We start from the raw sequence: 26,587 nt of genomic DNA on the forward strand, positions 1-26,587 counted from the left end.
CAAACTCCTCCCAGAATGGTCTCACAAGACTCGCTGTTGACGGCTCGTCCAGTCCACTGAAGGGGGCCCATCCGCTCCGGATCTGAGCGACTTTGTCCTGCAGATATTCCCCAAACTCCTCTGCTCTTCCCTGCAGGGGTGCCCCCCGCGTCCTCTGTGATAGGAGGGAGCGGGTCACCCGAAACAGGGCGGCAGGGCGGTTATCGGCGGACGCAATAAGGGCGGCACAATGTCTACGTTTGGCCACCCTTAATGCCACAAGGTAAGTCCGCAAGTAGGCTCTTACCTGTGCTCGATCAGATTCGGAGCGTGAGGACCTCCACCTGCTCTCTAGACGTCTCCTGTGGCGTTTCATCACCCTCAGCTCCTCGGTAAACCAAGGAGCCCGGGTGGATCGCTGCCGCAGGAGACGTCGCAAAGGCGCAACCCGGTCCAAGGCCCCAGCCGCCGCCCTATTCCAGGCGGCCGCTAGGTCCTCTGACCGGGAGCGGGTCAGGGCTATAGGTATTGGCCCAAGCTCCGTCTGGAATCTATCCGGTTCCATCAGGTGCCTGGGGCGGTACCAGCTTAGAGAGTCTGGTTCCGCCTCCTCGCGGTGGGAGGTAGCGCCAGGGAAGTTCAGCCAGAGAGATGAGTGATCAGACCATGACAGGGGCGTGATGACTAAATCCCCCATTCCCAGATCACTCGTCCACTGCTCAGATATGAAAACAAGGTCCAGTGTGTGACCACCTTCGTGAGTGGGGCCCTGAACTAATTGGGTCAGGTCCATGGCCGTCATGGAAGCCATGAACTCCCGAGCCACCTCAGAAGCCTCTCCCGTCGACGGCATGTATAATTGTGAATGTATTTGAATGGGAAAAATAAAAAACTTCTTCAAAAAAATGTAATGTTAAATATAATGTGCATATGTTAAATGTTAAATATAACAATGAGTCTGAATGAAAAGTAATTCCTCAAAACTAGAAATTCTGACAAATTCTTTAGGATCTGATCTTTCCTTTCAGTTGGTGGAAATTACTATGAGAAATAGTGATATTGTTATTGTTTGTGAAACAGAAGGCTTAAATGAGCATTTATCACAGCATTTTAAGCAACATGCTTTAATTGAATGTTTGACTGCTAAAGGAGTTCTTCCAACTGAAATTCAATTCCAAATGCTTATGGCAGTGACAGTAAATGACATAAAAACTGCATAAAAACTGCACCAAAAAAAAATGTAAAAATGGTAAACTGGGCAAAAGTGATTTCCTTGAACAACAGCACAACTTGAACAAAATAAATAAAGAATTTCATATAAGAAATGTAGATAAACTGACAGTCAACAGACACTCAAAGAGGAATTGCTATCAAACATGACATTTCACAGGAACACATTGGTCATGTTATTGATTTCTTCAATATCAGAAGATTGTGCAAGATGGGTTCTTTTCATGCTTGATGGCAAAGATGAATGCCATAAGAACTGAAATTTGCCAGCAACTTTTACCATTCTATAAGAATAAAGTTGAGGAATTTCAAAAAATTTACAACATTGTAACAGTTGATCATAATTATGACCCAAAAACACATTGTCGATCAAAGCAATATCACACAAAATTTCACTTATAAAGAAAAAAAATTCAAGACCCAAGTTTGGATCAAAAAATTCATGGTTATCTATTGTGGGGGATGTAAATGATATTTACATGATCATATCGATTTCTTGGGGCATGTGACTAACATCCAAAACATCAATTAAAGAGTTAGAAATACAAGAAGCAAATTTTGTTGCAATATTTTGCATCCAATGTTATGAGCCATCCAAGAAGCAATTGCAAATGCTATATTTTCTCAATATTGAAGAAATATTTTTATTAGCATCTTTTTTTTTACTCAAAGAGGTAGAAAGGTCTATCAGGACCAAGTTAGAGGGATAGGATATGAATTTTTTTTGCAATGGCTTTAAGATGCTCATCCATCATTGACAAAAGTGTGTAACAAATGGTGGGACTATGTAGATAATTGAATACAGATAACTAAACAGCTGATTTCGAGGATTATTTTTCTGTTGAATTCATTAAAATATCCTTATTTATTTATAAAATTGATATGGTCGCCCATCTCACAAGTTACTCCAATAAATAAAATAGTATTTGTCTCACATGCAATATTTATTTCTCTCAAGGTAGAGAATATCAACTTAACTAAATAAAGATCACTTTTCAAAACTGTTTTTGAATCATACAAAAATGTATAGAGACTTATGAAAATAGTTTGAAGTAAATAGTCACAGCTGGCATAAAATAAGAGCAAAAGCATTCCTTAATCTCTGGGAAGGCTTGGGAAAAAACTTAGATTGGATGAAAGGTAATGTAAAACATAAGCAGACATGCAAGATTTATATTACTATAGCCTTTCTCAATAAAAGTTAGTTCCACTCTTTCTGTTGTTTCCTGATCTGGGTCTACCTAGGCTGGAGTATCTTTTGTTGTCTATAAATTCTGCTTCTTTTCAAAGGTGATATTACATAGATACATGATATGAAGATCATAAACAACAAAATAAATTCATGAATGGGGGAGAAAACATATTATATTTAAATAGTTAAATTCTTACAAAGCAAACTCTTCCCTCAGCCTTCGACGATATTGCTTCTTTGGTTTCATGGTATTGAAATATGCCAATTTTATAACATCAGGCCATACTGCAGGACAAGGACTCCCACATATGCGGCTGTGTAAAAACAATATATGTCATAACATTAACAAGTACCACAAAGGTTACTCCATCAAACATGGATTTAATTAAAACAATGCCACTCAAATCTACACGATTAGCGATACTTTAAAAGACCAAATAAATTTTAAATTGTAAGAATATCCCATCAGAAGAGAATTTTGTTTGCCCAATAAAACTATATGGCTTGTTGGGTGCAATATTTTATTTTTATTAAAAAGTACTGCAACAAAAGGAGACAAAAATTGTAAGTGCTTAAAAAGCAAACTCTAGTTTCTCACTTTTTAAACAATCATTTGTTTGCATAAAGTTCTTTTTATTTTTTGTAAAATATGGCAAATAATATATTTTAATTGTATGAAGATAAATAATTGCAGATTATTTGCTGAAAAGTAGATTTTTTAGAAACCTAGCATATACTGACCTTATCAATTCCAGTTGAGCAAGTTCTTGATTTGCTTGAAAAATTGGCTTTTTAGTAAAAAGTTCACCCAGGATACATCTACAAAAAGAGAGCAAATAATTCTAGGAGACTATTGGTCCAAACTGCTATCAAATTATGCAATTAATCCTTAATAACATTTCTCCAGAAAAACTACTTTCAGCTTCAAGTCTGTGGAGCGTCTCAGTGATCCAGGTCATGATTGTCCCAAAGGTCCTTTTTCAGGAAGCAACTGGACTTTCTCGTTTATTTTATTTTGAAGATGTTTCTCTTCTCATCCTAGAAGCTTCTTCAGTTCTGACAAGATAGTGAGGTATGGAAGGATTTATAGTCCTTACAGACAGCTGGTAATCTGTATCATTTTAGAGGGTCGTTGAAGCACTTGGAGGTTTATCTGGGTCTTCGGGGTTACCTGAGTAGTGCTCCTGTAATCTGCAATTCCCTCCCCAGATCTGGAAATCCATTCCTAGTCCCACACCATTCAAAGGGTGAGTTTTTAGCAATACAATTGGGATGAACACACTTTAAATAGTGTGGGAATAGGAATGGATTTCCAGGGGATGGGGAATTGCAGAGTACAGGAACCAGGAGCACTACTCAGGTGACCCTGAAGACAGGAGAAGTGAGCATGGCCAGAGTGGGTGTTTGACACAGACTCAAGATGCATTTTTCCCCTTTACATTCAAAACAGTTATTCCAGAAAAAAGGGAGATTTACTTTCTTGCACAAATAGTTTCTATTCTATAATGTAGAGATTAAAGACACATTAGAGTCCCCAGCTGCTATGGGACTTGACTCTTTTGTAAAGAAGTAGAGCATAAATGAACTGACAATTTCTCCAGATGTTTCTAAAAACTGTCTGTCCAACACTCTATCAATCTTTATTAAGCCCTAGAGGAGGAGTTAATATTAGTAATAATTTACAAATTTGATATACCACTCAATTCTCAATGTCTCTAGTTGGCTCACAACAATAAAAAAATTACAATTAAATCAACCACAGGTAAAAGATTAAGATAAAAGATGACAAACTCAGTGATATGAGGGGGCTCACTCTCTCTCATCAAAGATCTGGGTGAAGAGCCATATATTTTTGGCTCTTTTTATTTATTTATGATTTTTTTTCTTTAACATCCAAAAATGTATGATAAATAGTGTATTGACAGGATCAATATAATTTACATACAATTCTGATAATATTACCTTTTAAATATACATAATCATAATCTTTCAATTTATAACATTCTTTGTGTATGCATAGTAATTATAATATGTTCTATTATATTTCAATATTTTTCCAACACTTAATGTAATAACCACCATGCTAAAAAATTATTCTATATCTATGCATCATCCCTTGCCCTTTTTAGAATTTAAACTCTTATTAACTTCCTGGTGAATTTTTCATGCTTTTCCTCTGGTATCCTGTAACTCCTTTTATTAAACTGATTAGAAGAGATACTGCACTTGATCTTAGCCAAAAGGCCGAGAGGCGATAACTTCTTTGTAACTCCTTTTATCATGTTTATTTAATCTAAATATTTCATCTGTCACCACTTCTATCTCTTGCTGTTGAATCTCTAGAGCACCCATCCATAGTTCCCCTATCATTTTTAGGAGTTTTCTATTTTCTATTTGAATTCTTAAAATATATTCTATTTGTTCTGTGTTAGAAACTATTGCTATCACTTCCATCTCTTCGTCTGCTTGTATCAATTTTGGATATATCTCCTCTATTCTTTCCTCAGCTCTTTCTGGTTTTTCTTCGATTTTCTGAATTTTTTGTTCATTTTTTATTGTCATTTACTGAGGGTTTTCTAGTCTTATATCTGTATTCTGCATCAATTCCATCATCTACCTATGATTCCTTGTCATATCTTACTTAATACATTGAAACATCAATAATATTTCTTTATAAACTGAATTTGTTTTCCTATGTTGAAACATTTTATACCGATATACTAAACTAATCACTGCTGAACCCGGAAGTGTCACAGTGAGAATGGCTGGGGAAATAGTGAGCTCTGTGGAGCTACGCGAAAACCCTGCCGGCAAACCGCCTTCAAGAGGTCCCTTGTGGTCCCTTGTAGAGGGTGTGGTCCTTTTCTACTATTTGACTTCATTTTGTTTACGGCTGAGGAAGAAAATAAAGGATCTTTGAAGTGGACTGGACTATTTTGGGACCTGGTATTAAAGAGTGGAAATAAGAAGAGGGACTAAATTAATTGTGGTAAAACATAAAAATACTAAAAGTATGTTAAACCTGATCATGGTGAGTGGGATGTTCAAGGAATTGTTGGAAATGTTAAAAAATGCATGAACAACATTAAAAGGTAATAAAGTGCCAGAAAAGGAGCCAGAAAAATTGTTGAAACAGGAGATAGGAGAGGAACAGACAAGAAATGCAAATGAACAAAAAACTAACAAGGTAGAAAAAGAAATGAAAAACAAAACTCAGTGGGACAATGCTATTGAGATTTATAGAGGCACAGAAAGAGTAGAGGAAAAAAGGAAAATGGTATCTGTTAGGGATGTAACCCTAGGCTTGGCTTGGCAATGTATATAAGCTATGATTACTTTACTGTTACTTTAAATGCTTAAGAGATGTAATTGGTTTGTTACCTCAAGCAGCCATAAGAGGGAGCCAGAATGGCTGTTAGCTCTCTGTTTTTGTTAGACGTTGGTCGGTGTATTTTGAGGTATTGTGGTTTGCTACTGTTTAGCTATACTTTGTGTGTTAGACTGACTATGCTTGATAACTGAATTACTGAACCGTGTATGACTTGGACTGTTAACCGGACTCTGAATACTTCTAACGGGGAGCTTAATTACTTAACAGTATCCAAAAAAGAAATTAGCCCAAAATAAAGAGAGAAACAATGGGAGGTAGAAAAGGAAAACTTGGGGGAGAGCCAATCAAACAATCTATCAAAAAGTGATAGAAAAAAATTCAGAAGATATAAAACATATAAAAAGAAGAAAAAGGGAAAAGAAAATCTAGGAATTGGTGATTAGTAGAATGAAATTAGTAGAATGGAATGAAATATTTTAAACATGGCAATAGTATGTACCTAATTAAGACGTGTGTGAGCTATATTAATACTTTTAAGTGTGCAAAGTAATTATGTTAAATGCTTACTATATAAGAAACTGAATTTGAAGGCATATGTTACTTGAAGAAAATAGATGGAAAGGAAATGATAAATTTGGTTTATCTTTAAAGGGAAGAAAAAACGATATTGTTTATGTATATAATAAAAATTAAAAGTTGGAAAATATGAGAAGAAAAGTAACACGGCAAAAATTGGAAATGGAAATATAATGTAAAATGAATTATGTATATGTGAAAATATTAAAGAGGAAATCCAGACAACATTCTGTTCATAAAAGAATTATTAATTATCTTAACAAAAATTTCCCTAAATTTATAATCCTTAAATTTTTCCAGTTTCCATCCTTAAATTTTTCCAGCACCCTCTAAGTTTTCCAAATTTTAAAATCTTGTTTAATTTGTCTTCCTTCTTCTTGTAGAATGTTCTGTCAAATGATTTTAATAATCCAAATTGGCCTACCAAATTTCCCCAAATGCCTTTAGTCCACACAAAGGCAGATGTTCAGTTTCAAGGATGTTTCTGGTTACTAGTAATCCACCTGCTTTAAAAATCTTCAAACGACTCACTAATACTTCTAACCAGCCAAAACTCCAGTAGATATGAAACCAAAATAAAAAGGCCTTCCAGATGTTGCTTTCCTTTCACTATTCTCTTTTTTCTTCTCTTTGTTGTTCTTGTATTATGAAATAATATCAAATAAATCTTACTTTCCAAGGTTATTCCCACATGTACTAATAAAGTATCCTCTTTGACTAGTAGGTGGCATCCCCACTCTAAAATCCTGCATCAAACACAGCAAAGATTGGGGGGGGGGGATAAAAAAATAAAAAGCAAAGTTCCTTTCTTTGTACAAATTCTTCCAATAATCTAACAATATTATCCACAGATTAAATCACTTTTCATGCTACTTACCAGTTTTAGTCCAGTCTTTCTCTATTTTTAAAGCTTCACAGTTTTCCATTAACAGTTTGTTTCACTTTTAGATTATAATCTTTCTCTGTATGATAAATTGCCATTTTCTTCACGTTTTGGAGAGTCTCTTTTTAAAGAATTTTTTTTTATTTGGGTTTAAGTCTCTAATATAGAAGTTGAAAATTATATCACCCAGTTTCAATCCACTGTCCACAAATTATTCCAGTACGTATTCATCTTGTCCCAGTTGTCACAGCTTTGGCCTTGCCAAAATGGCCATTATCTCTGCTGCTGATCAAGAGGGTTTTTTTTGGCTCAAACAAGGAAATTGCTATTTCCTCGCAATCTACAAAGCATCCCTCCTTTCTTCACCACCCCTCTGGGGTGGTTTTGGCCCCATAGGGTCTCCTGGCAAACAGGTATTGGCTGGGTCTCGTGGTGCTCCACGGAGCTAACCGTCCAACTGCGATGCCAACAGGTGAAACATTTTTGGCTCTCCTGAACAACAGCCATCCAGATCTTGGAGGGTATCTAGTTCTAGTTGGCAGATGCCAAAGAAAAGGTGAAGAAGGTGCTGGCTCCTGCAGCACTCTCCCAGCCAAAACAGGGTGTGGGGGGCCTCACATGGCCCCATGCACCCCGTATTTGGCATGGTTGGCCTCCTGCAGTACTCTGCCTCCTGCCTATGGGGCCAGCCTGGAAATATCGAAAGACCAGTCCGCGGTGCCTCTGCCGGCCAAAATGGGCCTCCAATAGCACTCTGCTGGCTGAAAATGGGACATGGTGGAGAGGCGTAATCCATATCTGGCCCACAGGCTTCGAGTTTGACACTTGTGCTCTAAAAGAATGCAGATTACCAGTTGTCTGCAAGGAATAAAAATAATTCCATTCCTCACTATCCTGTCACAGCTTGAAGCAGCTTATTGGGTGAGAAGCAAAATGTCTTCAAAAAAAAAAAAAACCAAGAAAGTCCAATTGCCTCCTGAAACTTTTGGGACGACTTGCTTAAAATATTTAGAAAGCCCAGGAATGCTGAAAATCTCCAAAAAACTAAAAGCAACTCCTAAAAAAACTACATTCAGAAAATATTTTGAAATCATTGGAAACCTCACTTTATTTGTGGTCCAGTTTCACTGCATTGTATTTACACTCTAATGGCCTCATTAATTCCATTAGCACATACCTGTTTTTGTATTCAGTCAGTTACATTTTATGTAAGTATAAACAGGAACTGTAATTGCACCACTTTTTAACAGACTCTAGAGATAATGTCCAACACTGTCAATAAAACAATTGCTGCTACAGTGTAATGTATCCTGTTCTCTGGTTCAAATTTATCCATTATACCACGTAATTTGTACCTTTTGTAAAATTACTTTGCTGCATAAAGTTTGTTAGCAAAAAATGCCTCACCCACAGCTCCAGACATCAATGGCAGGTGTGTATCGTTCCTCTCCTAGCAAAAGTTCAGGGGGACGGTACCATAAAGTGATAACTTTGTTGGTATATGGACGACTAGGAAAAAAAGAATATATTTTTGCATTTTTATTTAAACATAATTTCCCACTAAACATTTTTCCAAATAATGTTATCAAAATGAATTAAATCATCCTATAAATCAGCGATGGTGAACCTTTTTTTGCTCGCGGGCCATAAGTGGGGGGAGCGCAGGGGGGTTGTGTGCGGGCATGCCGCACCCATAGTGCAATGCACAAACCCCCGTGCGCATGCGCACATTACAAGTGCGACCTCCCCATTTTTTGCATGGTTTCTTCGCCCTCGCCAGGTTCCAGAGGCTTTATAGGAGCCTGGGGAGGGCAAAAATAGCCTCCCCTGCCCCCCCGGAGGCTTCCGGGACCTTCAGGAGGCTTCCCTGAAGCCCCCAGAGCACTCAAAATGAACCTCTGAGCAAACCGGAAGTGACTTCCGGTTTGCTCGGAGGGTCATTTTGAGCACTCCGAAGGCTTCAGGGACCTTCAGGATGCTTCCTTGAAGCCTCCGGAGCAGTCAAAACGAACCTCTGAGCAAACCGGAAGTCACTTCCGGTTTGCTCAGAGGTTCATTTGAGTGCTCTGGGGGCTTCAGGGAAGCCTCCTGAAGGTCCCGGAAGCCTCCGGAGGGCTTCCGGGGGGGCAGGGGAGGCTATTTTTGCCCTCCCCAGGTCACTTCCCAAGTCACTTCCGGTTTGCTCGGAGGGTCGTTTTGAGAGCTCCAAAAGCTTCAGGGACCTTCAGGATGCTTCCCTGAAGCCTCCAGAGCAGTCAAAACGAACCTCCGAGCAAACCGGAAGTCCATTCCCAAATGTCCGGTTTGCCCGCAGGGCTGGTCTTTTGCGCTCTGGAGGCTTCTGGGAAGCTCCAGGGAGGGCGGGGGAGGCTCTTTTCGCCCTCCCCAGGCTCCTATAAAGCGTCTGGAGCCTGGGGAGGGCGAAAAATGGCTTTAAAAAAGGATGAACTCAGCTGATCAGCGCGCACATGCGCACTGGCCAGCTGACAGGGCAGCGCCTCACGTGTCCTGACAAATGGCTCCACGTGCCACCTGTGGCACGCGTGCCATAGGTTCGCCATCACTGCTATAAATCTTCTGAGCTCACTTTTCAATAGAATTACAGATTTGTTTTTGAAATTTTATTTCCTAAATTGGTACTGAGCTGTTGGGAGTCAAGGGGACTATACGTTTAATAGATTATTATTTTCTACATAACAGCATGAAATAAAAGCAACCAGTTTTTTTTTTTAGCTTCTGTTAATCTTTATATGCATCAAATTCTTCACAAGAATTTAGGATGTTGTAATGTATTGGCAAGATATATGTTTAGATCCAAACAGTATGATGTTTTGTAATTGACAGATTGGATGCTTAAATGTCAATACATAATTTCTCTAAGTGCCATCCAAGATTTCTTGGTACGCCACCCAGCATGCCCAATAACCAATACGACTACCACAGCCAGCCTATGCCATAAGCTTTCAGTTTTGATTTTTAGATCTTCATATTTTTGTGATCTCCAATTCTTTGTCCTTTTGTCCTATTATTCCCTGGTATTGCTACATCAATTATCCATACTTTCTTCTTTTCAACTGTAGTTATATCTTGTATTTTATGAGCCAGATAACATACTGGTCTGTATTCTAAAATCCCACAATATTTTAAACTGCTATTTTCAACTACTTTTTCAATTTCTTGTTACAGGCACATGATCATTTTTACAGATGTTCCAGTAAATAATTTTGGCAATTATCTTATATAATTTATTATAACTATGATCACAAATCCTGTGAGCTGGATATATGTTCTATTGCATCTATTGCCTTCTGTACAATTTGTATCTTGAGTCATTTGACAATTTTTCAATTCTAGTTTTAACAGCATTAATTTGAAAAGCTTGTTTTTGAGCAACCATATTCAAAGCCCTCAGTTTCTTTTTAAATCTTCCAGTTCTAAGTCATTGCCAGGATTTATCTTTATCCACTTTCCCCATGATCTTTTGTAGATACAATGTAATCTATATTACAGGTAATGCTTTTGCTTGCCAGGACTTTGTAAATCATTTCATTAAATTATTTTGATATTCATTTTTTGTTTTCTGTACATGTCAAAAGTTCCAATTTTTAACTTGTCAATGCTTCATAACTAACTTTCCATATTCAGCTAATGCACATTTTTCTTCAACAGTTTGACATGAAGTAAATGTATTATGGCTCATGGCACAAACAGATGTTTATACTGGAATTGGCATTTTTATCCCTCAATTTAATCCTTCCCAAGGACCTGGGATGGGCAGGTGTTGTGTTAAAGATACTGTCAAAGAACATTAGCTGTTCTACATAAATCTGCCTTTTGCAACTGACCAACAGTGATTTTATCAAAGCTGATGTTCAAGAGATGCTTCAGTTATTTTGGGATTAGATCTAGGGCACCTATTACTATTTGTACTAACTTTGCTTTCTTTTGCCATAGTTATTCTACTTCGATTTTCAGGTCTTTGCATTTTGTTTTCCCCCCTCAGTTCTTTCTCTTCTCTTCTACTGTCTCCAAATATTCCACTATCCAAACTTTTTTTGTCTTTCTTATAAGTAATTGTTCTGTCTGTTTGTAATCAGTCTGTGTGATTTTCTTGTAGCAGCAAACTAGATAGTTCATTGTTTCTTCCACTTCTGTGCAGAAGTTTCATTTGTTCTCTGTAGCTGTCTACTCAATTCTGGCTTTGTTTGCATTTGTTCTAAAGGTTTCATTTTAATCATTCTAATTCACTATTTCATCTGCATATATATATTGGAATTGCCCAGATGTTAATCACCTTGATACTATTTCCTCCTATGAGTTTGAACGCTAAAATCTTTCTCATTACTGAATTCACTTCTGACATCATGACTTTAGTGTGCTTAGTACTGTCAGCTTGAAGAATGCCAAGGTATTTGCAATGATTGTCTTCAGCCAGACTCTTGAAATTAGGGCGTCAGTATTCACTATGTCCTCCTTTTATTCATTTAATTGATTTAAGAAAATTTATACGGCCAACTCATTCTCAGTGACTCTGGGTTATTTATAAGATTAAAAGTTCAATTTAAAAAAGAACTAAAAAAAAATGCTGTTTTTCAAATGCAATTACATTTTTAGACAAAATAATTGGGTGGTCTGTGACTGCTAATTTTAGCATTATTTGCTTAATCAGTTTCCATAGAAGAGTAATTCTGATCATTTTCTGATTCAGAAAATGATGTTTTAAAACCATGATGGCGAACCTATGGCAAATGTGCCACAGGTGGCATGCAGAGCCTCTCTGCCAGCACACGAGCCATCACCCCAGCTCAGCTCCACCACACATGCGTGCAAGCCTCCCACTGGCCAGCTGGTTTTCGGGTCTCTGCTGTGCATGTGCGGAAGCCGGGTGCAAGTGGGGCGCATGCAGGGTTGCACACGCATACATGGAGGGCGCGGGGGGCACACATGCATTGCATTATGGGTGTGTGCACCCACACGTTTGCCACACAACGATAAAAAGGTTAGCCATCATGTTTTAGAATGTCATTGGAAGTCACTGCTGTTCTCAGGTTTTTTTTCAAACTCCCATAAGATCGGGTCTGAATCAATTTTTGCTGTTCAAAGCAAAAGCCAATATGGCAATCTATGCTATGTACAAAATCAGTTAATTACTGATGTTGCAATTACTGATTAATACACTGTTAGTCATGTCTTACTTTAATATGTCAATGTTTCATTTTAATACCAATAGTAATATTATTTAAGCATACATAATAATACTATCTTTTGACCGCTAATCTTTCCATCTGATTATTACTCTCATTCTATCATATAAAATTATATATGTTAATATTCTCACTATTACTTATTTCTGCCTCTATTCCAAATTCTAGTCAGGTCATAATTACTTATCCTTGTGTTAATTCACAAAATAGGCCTTTTCATTGGTTGTTCAATATTTCAATAGGTCATTCTAATGCCAATCATCATATTATTTGGACATACATAATACTATCTTTCAACCTTCAATCTTTGCATCTAACTGTTGCTTTATATAAAAGTGCACATTCTTATTTCTACCTCTATTCTAGTTTTTCATCAGGCCATCATTATATTAGAAAGAAAAAGAAAATATTTCCTTTCTATTGATCATTTCTTGCCCATTTTAATATTTAAATTCTTATTTGTTTTTTAACTTGCCTCCCGTACTCTTCTCTTGGATCTTTATCTCTATCAACACCTACATCACCATTCAATATAGGTAATTCTCCCATCTCTATCATCCTAAGCTGCCAGGTCTCCAAAATATCCACCCATGCCCCGATCCCCCTTTCAAAAGTATCTTCCAGCTTATCAGATTCCATTTTTAAATCTCTTAAAAGTACTTTTTCCTTGGTTTATTTCATCAGTCATTATTATTGTTGTCATCTTCTCATCTTATTTGCTGATTTGTCTACTCTTTCTGTTATCTCCTCCCTTTCCTGGACTCTTTGATCTTCATTCATTCATCAGTTGTAAGATATTTTCCATTTTCCCATTCATGCCTTGCAATAAGTTCTGTGTTTCCCTGTAATTCTTTGTCATAGCATCCCTAATGTCTTGAAACATCAACACCATTTCTCCTGGAGTAACACTCATCTCCCGTTGGTAAAGCCTCTTGTTTTATTTTAATAAGTCCTACTCTTATCAGCGGTCCAGAAATCAAGTTTGATGTTCCTCCTCAGAATATTCAATAATAATTCTTTACATCTCAGGGTTATTAATCCATTCCATAGATAGTCCAGGCAACTTTCCAAAAGTCAAGAGTCACTTTACTTTCTGTAAGAGTCTTCTTGGTTCTCACAATAGAATCTCCAGTAATCATGAAATAGATATTTATAGAACAGTAAATCACCACAATCCTCCAAATAGGTCTTGTTTGGTTCTCTTATCAAAAATTTCCCAATCTTGTTAGGGTATGGTATATTTTCCATTCACCAGCAGATGGCGCCCTCATCTTAGGTTTTAGTGTTGTTTCAAATCTAACAAATTAATTAATCCAAGTTTTAATTCAGTTTATGAAAGCAAAGTCAGCTAGTCAGGTAAATAGTTCCAGCATTTTATAATTCATTTCCAATACAGTACCTAGACAGTTTAAGTAATCCAATTTTCTGTATTTTTTAAAAGAAAGTCTTTAGCTTTTCTCCCCTTAATCGGATCTAGGATTTTTCTCTCTATAGTTATTTACTGTTTTAACAGATAGTTTTAAGAGTCTCTTTTCCTGAATTTTCTCTCTTTTTTTCCTTTTAAGGTTAGGGTCTAAAGAAAAAAAGGAATCTTCTCACCCAGCTCCAGTCACTGTTCATCTACATTGCTCCTACACATTTTCTTTGTTGCCTCGGCTGTCCCAGCTTTATGGCAGCCATAATGACTGCCTCTTCTCCTCTTTGTGGATGAGAAGGATAACACCCTGGGTTGAGCGGAAAAGTTGTGGCTCTTTGCGACCTGCAGGATGCCCCTCTTATCTTCACCACCCCTACAGAGTGGCTTTAACTCCTTTCAGAACCCTCTTCCTGGCATCCAATCCTGCTGTGACATCAGCCGGAAGTTCCAAATCAGCCCCTGTTCTTCAAGGATTTGTCACTGTTTCTGTCTTACCACATGTTTCTTATGTACAAGCCTCACCCTAAATAACTTTATATTATGATGTATAGAAAAATATTCCATCACACGATAGAATGTATCTTACATATAATACAATGGTGCAATATAGAAAGATTTTTATTACAGGCAGTCTTCATTTAGAAACTGCAATCGGGACTCACAACTTGCTTGCTAAGCAAATCAATCACTGAGTGAAAAATAACATAATGGCTATTATGCTTACAATTTTGAACTTTTCTTTTCTTTAGAGAATCAGAAGAATATGACGTCAAACAGACGAATGAACCCAAACAGCAGGGAAGGTTTCCAGAACTGGACTTACAAGGAAGCAGAGTAAAAGAGCAAATCTTACAGCACTCCCCTGCCCTTTAGATTGCTCACACTGACACTGGCAAAATTAGCAAGAAGAGATTTAATGTTTGTTATTTATATTTATTAGAGACGAAGGGATTGCAATTGAGTAAACAAGCAAACTATGATGAATATACATAAAAATGAAGGTTTTAGTGCATAATGTTTTTGGTTAGTTCTAACAAACTAAATAAGGTTGCTGAGCTTGTTAACTTGCTTTTAGCATCTTTTAAGAATGAAGCTGCACTGCTGAGAAAAGCAGCTCAGGAAAAGATAGCTTCTTTAGGTAATCTTCCCACTCTACGAGAGTGGAGTAAAGGAAAAATGAAAGAGGACAACAGGTAGTAACTGGTTGCAACAGAAAACTCGTAATTAAGAAAGATACTGCATTGGTCAATAATGGAGGCATTGGTTGCATAGTTACTTTTTCATCACTATCACAACTATGAAAGGTAACAGTCCAGGGCAGTCACTAAATAAGAACTACCTGCATCTTCATGACAACTAGGCCAATGAATTAAGGTGATGGGGTTACCAATTAATCATGTCCATTTATATACTATAAGAATCAAAGATTTTACAATAATTTATGTTTCCGGGTACATTTAGATTTTTACACTGCATCTGAAGTACTATTACCAAAAGGGCATTTTAAAATTATTGCGCAAACCATTACAATAACCAAACAAAATTGTACAATGCACTTTAGACATTATTGAATAAATAAAGGTATCACTGTGATGGAACATAGTCCAGTTGCAGGAAGGAGGGACTCATTTCCAGCTAAAAAGCATGAAATCTTTGGTATTTATTTTTTATTTATGAAGGAAATATGTGAAAGCGAACCCAAGCTAATAGTTTACAGGGTACATTTAATGAGTTATGAGGTAAGTGTTCATAAATAAAAAAAAAATGCTTAAAATTTAATTCAGATTAGAAAACATTAAAATAATACTTAAAATAATAAGTATTACCACATTCTTAAAGGTCATGGAATATTTTTTTTAATTCCACATCTTTTATTAAAAGTTTTGCTTATGATATATTTTCAGGATACTTCCAAAAAGAACACATAGTTTTAAATTAATATTAAACTTACCTCTCTTCAGAGCTGTACAGGCGAGCAAGACCAAAATCTGCAAGCTTGATCTGCCCTCTAATGGAAACAGTAAATTTTGTTTTATGTACAATTGAATATTATCCGTAAGTATTTATATTTAACTCAATTTTAGGGGGGGGGGGGGAATTGGCTTTGAACCCATCAAAACTCTTTGTAGTACAATCTTCATGCATAAAATTCAAAACTAAGTTTTACTCTTCCTGCATAAAAAGTTGTGTTCTCATGATTTAGATTTGCAAACAGTCAAAAATGAGAAAAATAAAGCATTAAAAAATAACAAATCATTTTAATACCTAAAAACATTTTACTGCAACGTTGTAAAATTTATTTTCCATTTATTTTTATAACTTAATGCTTCAATTATCAAAAATTTTAACACCTACTACATACCACTTTTTTACTAGTTTCTCAAACTGTTTTATAGTTAAAACAATATTTTAAAAGCACATAAAATACAAATATAATAAATAGTTATAGTAGAGCAGGAAAAAAGTTCCTAAAATTACTGTACAATTTACACGGATGGTAAACTAATTAAACCCAACTCTCAACAGTCCCAACCAGGACAGGTATTGCTGAGCAACATCAGGACCAACACCAACGTTAGCATCTAGTGTGAGCACTAGAGGACTATAAGTTGTTCTCAATAAATACATGCATATAGTATGTCATTAATCTAGCTCTGTGTGTATGTATGTACAGGTTAAAAAAAAGGTTCCTTGGGAAATGAAAATCACAAGCCTACTACTCAAATGCAGAGTTCAGTACACACAGGACAAGTCTTATTTTTTGTCATAATTTATTGATCTTATTGAAGTTGCATTAACATCTTTAATTTAAAATTAGAGAGTTTCTACAGAAGCCTTATGAGTTGCATTTAGCCTAAAATATTATTATGAAATCAATTGGAAATTTAATCATGACTTCGATTAACTCACTGCTTTCATACATCTATTTCAAACATGCCTAAAATGAACTTTAGATTCATATTAGTTATGCATTCAAATAAATAAAATGCTGAAGTCTAAAATAGAGTAGGAGTAGGAATAGAGTAGAGTGGAGTGGAGTGGAGTGGAACAGAATAGAATTTGGAAGGGACCTTGTAGGTCTTCTAGTCCAGCCCCTTGCTCAAGCAAGAGAACCTATACCATTTCAGAGAAGTGACTGTCTAGCCTCTTCTTAAAAACTGCCAGAGTTGGAGCATTTACAATTTCTGGAGGTAAGTTGTTCCACTGATTAATTGTTTAACTGTCAGAAAGTTTCTGGGTCATTCCATGTCGTGGTCTGATTTCAAAAAAATGCTGTCTGACCATCACAGATTTCTATGAAATTTTGTGTGAATGTACACACATGTCCCTAATGAACATTGGTAAAGTATTATGTGTGCCCTAATGGCAATGGGGTTACTGGTTCAAGTGCCTGAACTGGTAGTGACAATGTCACCATGGACCAATGCAATAGTAGTAATAATGTCTATATGAAACAAATAAGACAAAAAAATAATAGAATGTGTGTGACATTGCCACTGCAACATCCTCAACTTTGTCCCTATTTTTAGGGCTTTATACGTCAGCAATGAAAAACCAACCTTACTTTTTTAGGGGAGTTGAAACATGCTCTTTCTAATGAGAATGGCTTAACAGAGTTTCCAGGGCTTTTTGTAAAATACTCTATTTTTGGCGTTTTTACAAAAAATGTCAATTTTACAGTCAATTTTGTAAACTATTTGAAAGCAGTAGGAGAATGAAATTTTATATTCAAAAAACTTGTGTTGCTAAGTTATTACACACACAGTTTCACATTTATCATACCTTTCTTTCCAGAGATATAAAAAGCCAAATTTTAACCTTTTTTCAAGCCGCAATATTTTCAGCCAACTTTGCTCCAAATTATCTAGATGAAGATCGCCCATGAGAATGTTTTTATTATTTTGTTTAATAGAGCACAAAAAGTTATACAAGATGGCCAAGTTTTGTTTCTCTCAACAAAATATTCCCAGAGATATTATGTCTCAAAGTTGCTGGATTCTCCGTCATACTGTAGAAGGCTGTGGTATGGGGTCAAACAAATGACTATATTTCTGCAAGTATTGCATCGGCACATGTAACACTTTATCAAAGTTCATTGGGGATATGTGTGCATGTTCATACAAAATTTCATTGAAAGCCATGATAGTTGAGCAGGGACCCCCAGACCACTTGATATTGAATGACCTGGAATTAAATAATTCCAGGTTGCTTCTCTCTTTGATTACTTCCAATCATTGTTTCTTGTCCTGCCCTCTGATGCTTTGGAGAATAATTTGACCCCCTCTTCTTTGTGGCAGTTCCTCAAGTACTGAAATACTGCTATCATGTCATCCCAAATTCTTCTTTTCTTTAGACTAGCCAAACCCAAACTCTGCAGCCATTCTTCATATGTTTTAGTGTCCAGGCTTTTGATCATCTTAGTTGCTCTTCTCTGAATTTTTTCCAATATCTCAACATCTTTTTTGTAGTATGATGACCAAAATTGGTTGTAGTATTCCAGGTGTGGTCCTACTAGTGTTTTATAAAGCAGGACTAATACTTCATGTGATTTTGATTCTATGCCTCTATTTATACAACACAGGATTGTATTAGCTTTTTGGCTGCTGCTGCACACTGCTGGCTCATATTCAAGTGATCATCCACTAAGACTCCAAAGTCCCTCCCATACTTACTGTTTTTGAGCCAAGTCTTACCTAATCTGCACTTACACCTTTGATTTTTTCCTGCCTAAATGTAAAACTTTGCTTTTCTCCATATTAACATTCATTTTGTTGGATAGGGGCCATTGTTCAAGGTTGTCAAGAACTTTTTGGATCCTAAGCTTGTCTTCTGGGGTGTTGGCTATTCCTGCCAGTTTAGTGTCATCTGAAAATTTGATGAGTTCCCTTCTATTCCCTCATCTAAGTCATTTACAAAGATTTTGAAAAGTACTGGGTCAAAGACTGGGCCTACTTATTAGACTAATAATTTTCAATATCTCCAGCAGTTTGAACAAAAAATGCACTATATGTATCAAATAAAATATTATTTGAAAATGAATTTACAAACTACATTTTGTTTGATTTCTAAATTTTGGAAATAATTTTTTAATAAAACTGGATGATTACCTGTTGTTTAGTAAGATGTTAGAACATTTTATATCTCGATGTAAGAAATTCTTCTTATGGCAATAATCCAAGCCTTCCATCAACTGTCTCATGAAAGATTTAATATGACTTTCATCAAAATGAACCAAGCCAGATTCCAGAAGCCCCATGAGATCATGATCCATATATTCAAATACAAGGTAGAAAGCACCTGGAAGAAATTAAAATAATTTATATATCTAGTTTAATTTTAAAGATTATCACCGTTTATTCAAATTATAACTGCAAATCTGGCTTCGCTATCAGAATTCATACATATATTAATACTTGCTTAATATATACACAATAAATTCCCCAGAATACTTTATAGAAAGAGAGGAGACATTTAATTTTTAAATATCCTTATCTCATCAATTATCTTAAATACTATAGGGAAACAATACACAATATATTCTGATTTAAGAGTTTGTTTATAAAATCACAACAAAATGATATTAAAAAGAAAAAGAAAATAAGTATTTCTAAGATGGATTAAAGGATGAAAATTGAGTTAAAGTAACAGGGAAAATACAGGTGGTCCTAGAGATACAAGAACTTGTTCAGTGACTATCCAAAGTTAGCAACAAAGCTGAGCAAGTAGTACTTATGACTCATCCTCAAAGTTCTGTCTATCACAACTCTCCTATGTTTATGGTATCACAATTTGGGCGCTTGGCAACCAGTTCAGACTTACAGTTGCATTTGCCCCACAATCACATGATCAATATTTGCAATCTTCCCTGCTGGCTTCCCACAAGCAAAATCAAAAGGGAAGTTTGCAGAGAAGGCCGCAAGTTTATCCTATAAGTTGCTTTTGCCATTTTTATCCCAAGGAGTCCTGTTACAGCGTATGAGATCCCAGTCACATATTCAACTTGCCTGTGACCCCCAACTCACCCATATGTCATAGCAACTATACATGGCATCCATGCAGTACCCCCACTCTATAGTGTTTGCCAGGTGCACATAGGATTCTTGCCTCCTCATACAGTTCTGGGATTATGATGACAACTGGGACTTCCATCACTAAGCAATATAGTCACATCACATTACATTCTGGTCCCAACTGCCCTCAAAACCCAAGGACTACCTGGAAATTAATATCAATTCGAACAACATTTAGGTGTATAAGTAGTCATTACCTTACAACATTTAATTTAATAACTGTTTAGGGATATAGGACCATTTTAGACAATTGTTGCAGCATCCCCACGTGATCAAAATTAGGCTGCTTGGCAACGGATTCATATTTATGATAGTTTGTGATCTTAGGTTATGTGATCACCTTTTCCACCTTGCTTTCTAATAAGCAAAGTCAATGGTATGTCAGATTTACTTAACAACCATGTTATTAACTGAACAACGGCAGCAATTCACTTAACAACTGTGGCAAGAAAGATAATAAAATGAGGCAAAATTCACATAACAACTGTCTTGATTAGCAACAGAAAATCTGGATTCGTTTGTGGTCATAAGTTGAGGACTATCTATATTTATGCACATATAGATACATGCAGAGCAATAGCAAGGTAGTAAACTAAATAGCCTTTCCTTTGTAGTCTCTGAAAAGTGTAGTGCACAACTACTAAATTTAAAGTTATTGACTTTAACTAGCAACAAATACAACAATATTTAACCCCTTTGTTAAAGATTTCAGTGGAGATGTCTCCAAATAAAGTATGTCATTTCATTCAAGCAATCTTACATAGCCATCAGGAAAAGAGTGTATGTGAACTGTGTACAAATCCTAGTACAATATGCAATGCAGCAGATTATGAGATATTGACTCAATGGTTACCTTAGAACATAGGTCATAGGGTGTAAAGATAAAATAGTAATAATTGGCTCTTTCACAAATTTCAACAATATGATATTATAACCTATATATTTAAGAAAGAGAGGAACTTACATAGTGGGGAATAGCTAATGGACCGAGGTAAACATTCTCTAACATATGGCTTTCAATTTTGATCAATCAGTTTGTAAATTAAAATACTAAATATATTATTTTACCTTAAAAATAGTACTCGTTTCTCTTCAGACAGTATCAATCTTTTGTCCCCATGTGAAGATAAAGGCAATCATTCACTGAACTGAAAAAACCTTCGCTTTTAAACAATAGAATATTTTTCTCCTCATTTAAGAGCAGCTATTGCAGCATCACCATTTATAGTATGTTCAAATTCCAGAAAATAATTCTGAACATTTACCATTATCCCTTGATTAAACAAAAATGAATTCTAGCTTCCCTCTCCAGCCCACTTTTCATCTTGGAATTTATCAAGATCTGGAAAACAGTCTTTATTGCAATATAAAAATAAAAAAATACAACATTAAGGATTATTTTCATGTTTGAATAAAATCTTAAAATCTAGTCTATTCCTCAGGTTTCTGTAATTTTAAATTCTAGACATTTTAGCCAAAAATAGTTCAACCAAAAACATAGTACCCAGAAATCCAAACACCATTAGGAACTAATTGCTTTCTTCATAAGAATGTATCAAAAAAGATCTAAGATTCCTCCCACTGCTGTCTGTATTATCACCATACATTGTTTTAAAGAAAAATATTTTGGGGACAAATACTGAGCCATCTGGAAACATCACCTTCTTCTATTTTATGAAAGATAAATCTATGAAGCAACTGGACTTTCTGGTTTTTCTTTTTGCAACCTTCTACAAGCAAAGTCAATGAGGAAGCCAGATTCACTTAACAACCGAGTTACTAACTTATCAACTGCAGTTATTCACTTAACAATTGAGGCAAGAAAGGTCATAAAATGGGGCAAAACTCACTTAACAAATCTCTAACTTGACAAAAGAAATTTTGGGCTCAATTGTGGTCATAAGCCGAATACTGCCTGTATAGATATAGTTATATGTATGCTGACATTTTACTTAAATTTGTATATCAGTGAATGCGTGACCTCTATAGATGCCATACTCTAAATACAATGTATATGTATCAATGCAGAGCTGTGCTGGTGCAATGGTTAAAATGCAGTATTGCAGGTTAACTCACTGCTCATTCCAGGAGTTTGATCCTGACCTGCTCAAGGTTGACTCTGCCTTCCATCCTTCCAAGATCGATAAAATGAGGACCCAGATTGTTGGGGGCAATATGCTGACTCTGTAAACCTCTCTGTAAACCATTTAGGCTGTAAAGCACCATGAAACAGTATATAAATGTTAGTGCTATTGCTATAATGAATAATAAATAAATATGAATCTACTACAATTCCTTGTTCCTTGCCAATCTTTCATTTATTCAAAAACAGATGCACAAGTCCAAGCTAACAATATATGCTTTCAGTGTATGCTACAGTATTTTGACAGACCCCAGAATTTCATCAAAATAGTAAAAAAAAAAGAGAATAAGTTCTTCCAGACAGTAAATCGCAAATACATACTGAAGAAACTCACTTAAGATAGTCCACTACATGTATTTTGCACCTTTTATTTTCTTTTCTATTTCCATTAAACAGATATGGGAGGCACAATCAAGACTGTATTCCAACTTCAGGGAACTTTGTTGTAAACACGTGCATGAAAAAGAAACAAGCCATAGCAAACTTCAGGTTTGCACAGTGCTATCCTCCTCCTTCCAGATGGCCAAGAGGAGGCAATTGGAAGCTTTCACTTCCATTCTTAATTAACAACAGTTCTGGGTCTGGAAAATAAAATACAATTAATTTTAACCAAAGTTATTTTGAACAGGCACAGATTTCCTATGATAGAATACTTGACATACCCAGAGTTTTTTGTATTTGAAATATACAACACACAAGTTACTCTGTTCCACTGATTGTATTTTGACTGATATGAAACAATTGTTAACCAAGTATATTAGCACAGATAGCATAACAAATTACAGTTAATAAAAAGTGTGTGTGTGTGTGTGTGTGTGTGTTTGTGTGTAAAAACTAGTTTTTTTGAACAAACAATAAAAAAGATCTGAACTCCTCCAGATAAGGCAAGGTTGAAAAATTGCTTCCTCTCATGAGGAAATCACAGGGCAAGAGTCAACTTGTGTGTTTGACTTCTACAAGATAAGGAATGACAAAAAGCTCTCAATTGCATCAGAACCTTTATGGATGCTTGTATTATCTTCTACTATTGTTAAAAACACTAATAAATAGGTTTTTTTAAAAAAAGTGTTTTATTTTCAATTCATTTCTCATTTTAACAAACTTTTTAATATCATAGATCAATGAATATTTTTAATTGGGATAAGTGGGGGAAATAGTCAATTCCAAGATATTGGAAATGCAATCAGAAGTAATGGAGAAGTAAAGGAAGTCATATATTTATGACTTTTTTCTTATGCCCAAAAATATCAAGATCCAATCATTTAAGAGTTTGAAATGACTAAGGAATTAATTGTGACTTATTAAAATGCAGTATTAAAATGTCACAGGAAAAAGGCTGTCATAATTTTACAATATGTATGCAATCTCTAATTCACAATTTCTTTAACAAGAGCTAGGAAAAATCTAAATAAAAGCAGTTTCATGGTGACTGTATTTTCTCTAAACATCCATCCATCCAACATAATAATAAAGTTTGCAGACAACACAACAGTGCTGGGTCTCATAACTGGAGGGGACAAATCAGCATACAGAGAAGAAGTCCAGAAGGACTTCGCATGGTGCTCAATAAACAACTTACATCTAAATTATAGTAAGACAATGGAAATAGTGCTAGATTTCCGGAAGCACAGAAAGGAACCTGCCCCACTGTATATAAAGGGGGGCTTTGTGGAGAGTGTTTCCTCTTTTAAATTCTTGGGAGTGCTTATTAGTCAAGATCTCACCTGGGAAAACAACATGTCTCTGGTGATTGGAAAGGCCCAACAGAGACTTCATTTCCTTAGAGTCCTGCGAAAAAATCAGGTGGAACAACGGCTGATGACCTCTTTCTATCGGTCCACCATAGAAAGTGTCCTCACATATTGTATTACAGTATGGTATGCTGGTTTAACAGCTGAGGACAGGAAGGCACTACAGAGAGTGATCACTTTGGCACAAGAAACCATTGGTTGCCCTGACACCACTGGATGACATCGCCAGATCTCGTTACTTTAGCAGAGTAAGGAAGATACTCAGAGATGATTCACACCCTGGTCAGTGTCTCTTTGCACTTCTACTATCAGGCAGAAGACATCAAAGTATAGCCAGCCGAACAAACAGGTTTAAAGATAGTTTCTATCCTTGGGCTATGAGACTTTTAAATACAACCACAATCACTCCATGCACACGCTACTTTTCTTTTTCTTTCTTTTTTCGTTTCTGTTATAATTTTGCACCAGTGAGATTAAAACCCATTTCGTTGTATTTAAGAACAATGACAATAAAGATTATATTTATACTTATGTATACAGAGAATTATTGAAACAAAACCAGCCAAGTATCTTTGTTAATGAGTAACCAAACATCAGTTTCTCCATTTTTACCCATTCTTGAACTATTAATTCCCAGGGGATTGCATATAGGACTTCATATAGGATGAAAACAGAAAAAAATAATAACGCTTTCTCTGATATTGATAACTGTCAGTGAAATTTTACAAATTGCAGGATTGCAGCAATGCCCCAGAATATCTGCAAATTAATGTAAGAATTTCTTCACAATGATAAAAGGTCCACAAATTATTAAAACAGAAAAACAGATGCAGACTGCTGTCTTTTCAAAAACAGAAACTTCACATCTCTTACACTGAAAAAGATCAAAGAATTGAGCAAGAATTTTGCCACCTTACATTGCCAGAATATAAATATTTTGTTTAAAGTTAGTGTGCACATTCAGTTTTTGTGAATACACATTCTAATTTCAAATGAAATATTTATATACTTTAATCCCCATTGTAATAGATACTATTAATTCTCATTTTCCTGATTCACTGTTTCTATTTAAAACTTTAGGGACAGAAGTCTGACCTACTACTTAAAACAATAATTACAGAATGACATTTCAGTTTAATTCATATAGAAAATGTTCAAACCCTTTCATAAGCAAAATCAGTAATATTTTAGTCTTCTGGTTTGGGTTCAAAAGGCTTAAAGGTATATTACTCCAATCTTAATCTATAATTTGTAAAATATCTAAAATAATAGTATTAGCATGTTCAAGTAAATAAATACTACTGTTTTAATGTTCCCATCATGGAAAAAGTGAGAGGTTTTTTTTATAGTGAGATTAAAAAGTTGATTGTATTTTTGCTTCACTTCAGCAAAATAATTATTTTACTTAAATGCATAGAATGTATAGAATGTTAGAAAATTAGACACAGGAATAGATTAGATATAGATAAAACAATCTGTGTGCCTTGAATGCAGTTCTGTTACAATATATATTCCTTTCTTAGGTACATACTTGCTGTTTTTATATTATCTCTTATACACTCAATATTCCTTGAAACTGTTCAGGAACTCTAGAATTTATATCTACTATGTTTGGAACGTACTTTTAATAGCATATACGTTTATTAATGAATTCATTTATCACAGAAATGGAAAACATTTTTATGGCCATGGATGGCATTTTAAAAAATATTTTAGCCCACTTTTATTATTTTTATAAATAACTCAAGATGGCGAATATACTTGATATTCCTTCCTACTACTATTTTCCCCACAACCACCCTGTGAATTGAGTTGGGATGAAAGAGAGTGAGTAGCCTAAAGTCTCCCAGCCTTTTGAGACCACAACCTCCTGATGCCTGGTACAAAACTAGCTCTCAGTTTTGTTTTTATATCTTCAGTTGAGAGTTAGTTAGATCTACAACAGAAGTATCGCTAAAGGACCATAGCTGAAATTTTCCCTCATGTTTTTCATTTCTGAAGCATCTTCAAGTATAAATTGTTTGCTTTATCTAAGATGGATTAATTGATCTTACTGAATGCTTAATTCCACTACTTTGAACAAAAACAAATAGTAACTGAACTACCAACGTTTGGTTGCTCACTTCTGAATATCTCCACCTAATTTCAGAAACTATAACAAGGGGCATTTTATACATGGATTTCCTATCACAATTTTTTTTTAAAAAAAACAGTTTTTAAAAATTGTTTTAAAACACCTTTATGAGGTGGAGGGAGACTATGAAAAAAATCAGCAGTCATGATTGCAGCAGTCATGGTTGCAAAGGGAAAATACTGACATAATAATATCACACAAATACACATGCTAATATTTTTCAGGGGAAATTTTATTTTGTTTGTTGCAAATGGCATCTACTTCATGTTTAATTAAATATACTATTTCAGTATCTCACTGCAACAGACAAACAGGAATCTTATGAGAAATTAAGAGATGGGGCAGGGTAAATTGATCTATCATTCCACACAACTTGAATTATGTACTAAACACGGATGGACAATAGCATGTATTACATATCCAACAGAGATAGTCTGAGGATTCAAGGTAAATACAGAGTACCCTATCTATAACTGTTTATAAAATCAGAAGAAATGGCCATTAAGAACTGGAAGCTAGTTTAGCCGGCCTGGCTTAATTAGAACTCTCTAACCTCCCTGGCAATTTTAAACTGTAAATTTAAATCTTTTGGGTATTTTATTGTTTTAATGGTTGTAATTTTACTGTTATTTATCTTAATTTCGTGGCTTTTATTTCTATTTGAATTGTTAAATGT

General features: G+C 35.5%; 1 protein-coding gene across 2 annotated transcripts in view; it reads right to left on the reverse strand.

The window, feature by feature from the left end:
- Positions 1-26,587, reverse strand: part of CDK13 (cyclin dependent kinase 13) — an 83,133-nt gene that overhangs the window by 14,468 nt on the left and 42,078 nt on the right. For both annotated transcript variants that reach the window (XM_081932309.1, XM_081932310.1), the window contains exons 6-10: positions 18,921-19,110; positions 15,764-15,820; positions 8,599-8,700; positions 3,143-3,220; positions 2,599-2,715 (exon numbers count right to left, since the gene is read on the reverse strand). In XM_081932309.1, coding sequence (XP_081788435.1) covers positions 2,599-2,715; positions 3,143-3,220; positions 8,599-8,700; positions 15,764-15,820; positions 18,921-19,110 — 544 coding nt within the window. The remainder of the gene's footprint in view (positions 1-2,598; positions 2,716-3,142; positions 3,221-8,598; positions 8,701-15,763; positions 15,821-18,920; positions 19,111-26,587) is intronic.

Source organism: Natrix helvetica (genome assembly GCF_964273705.1).
Source record: "Natrix helvetica genome assembly, chromosome: Z".
In the NCBI taxonomy this organism is placed as follows: Eukaryota; Metazoa; Chordata; class Lepidosauria; order Squamata; family Natricidae; genus Natrix; species Natrix helvetica.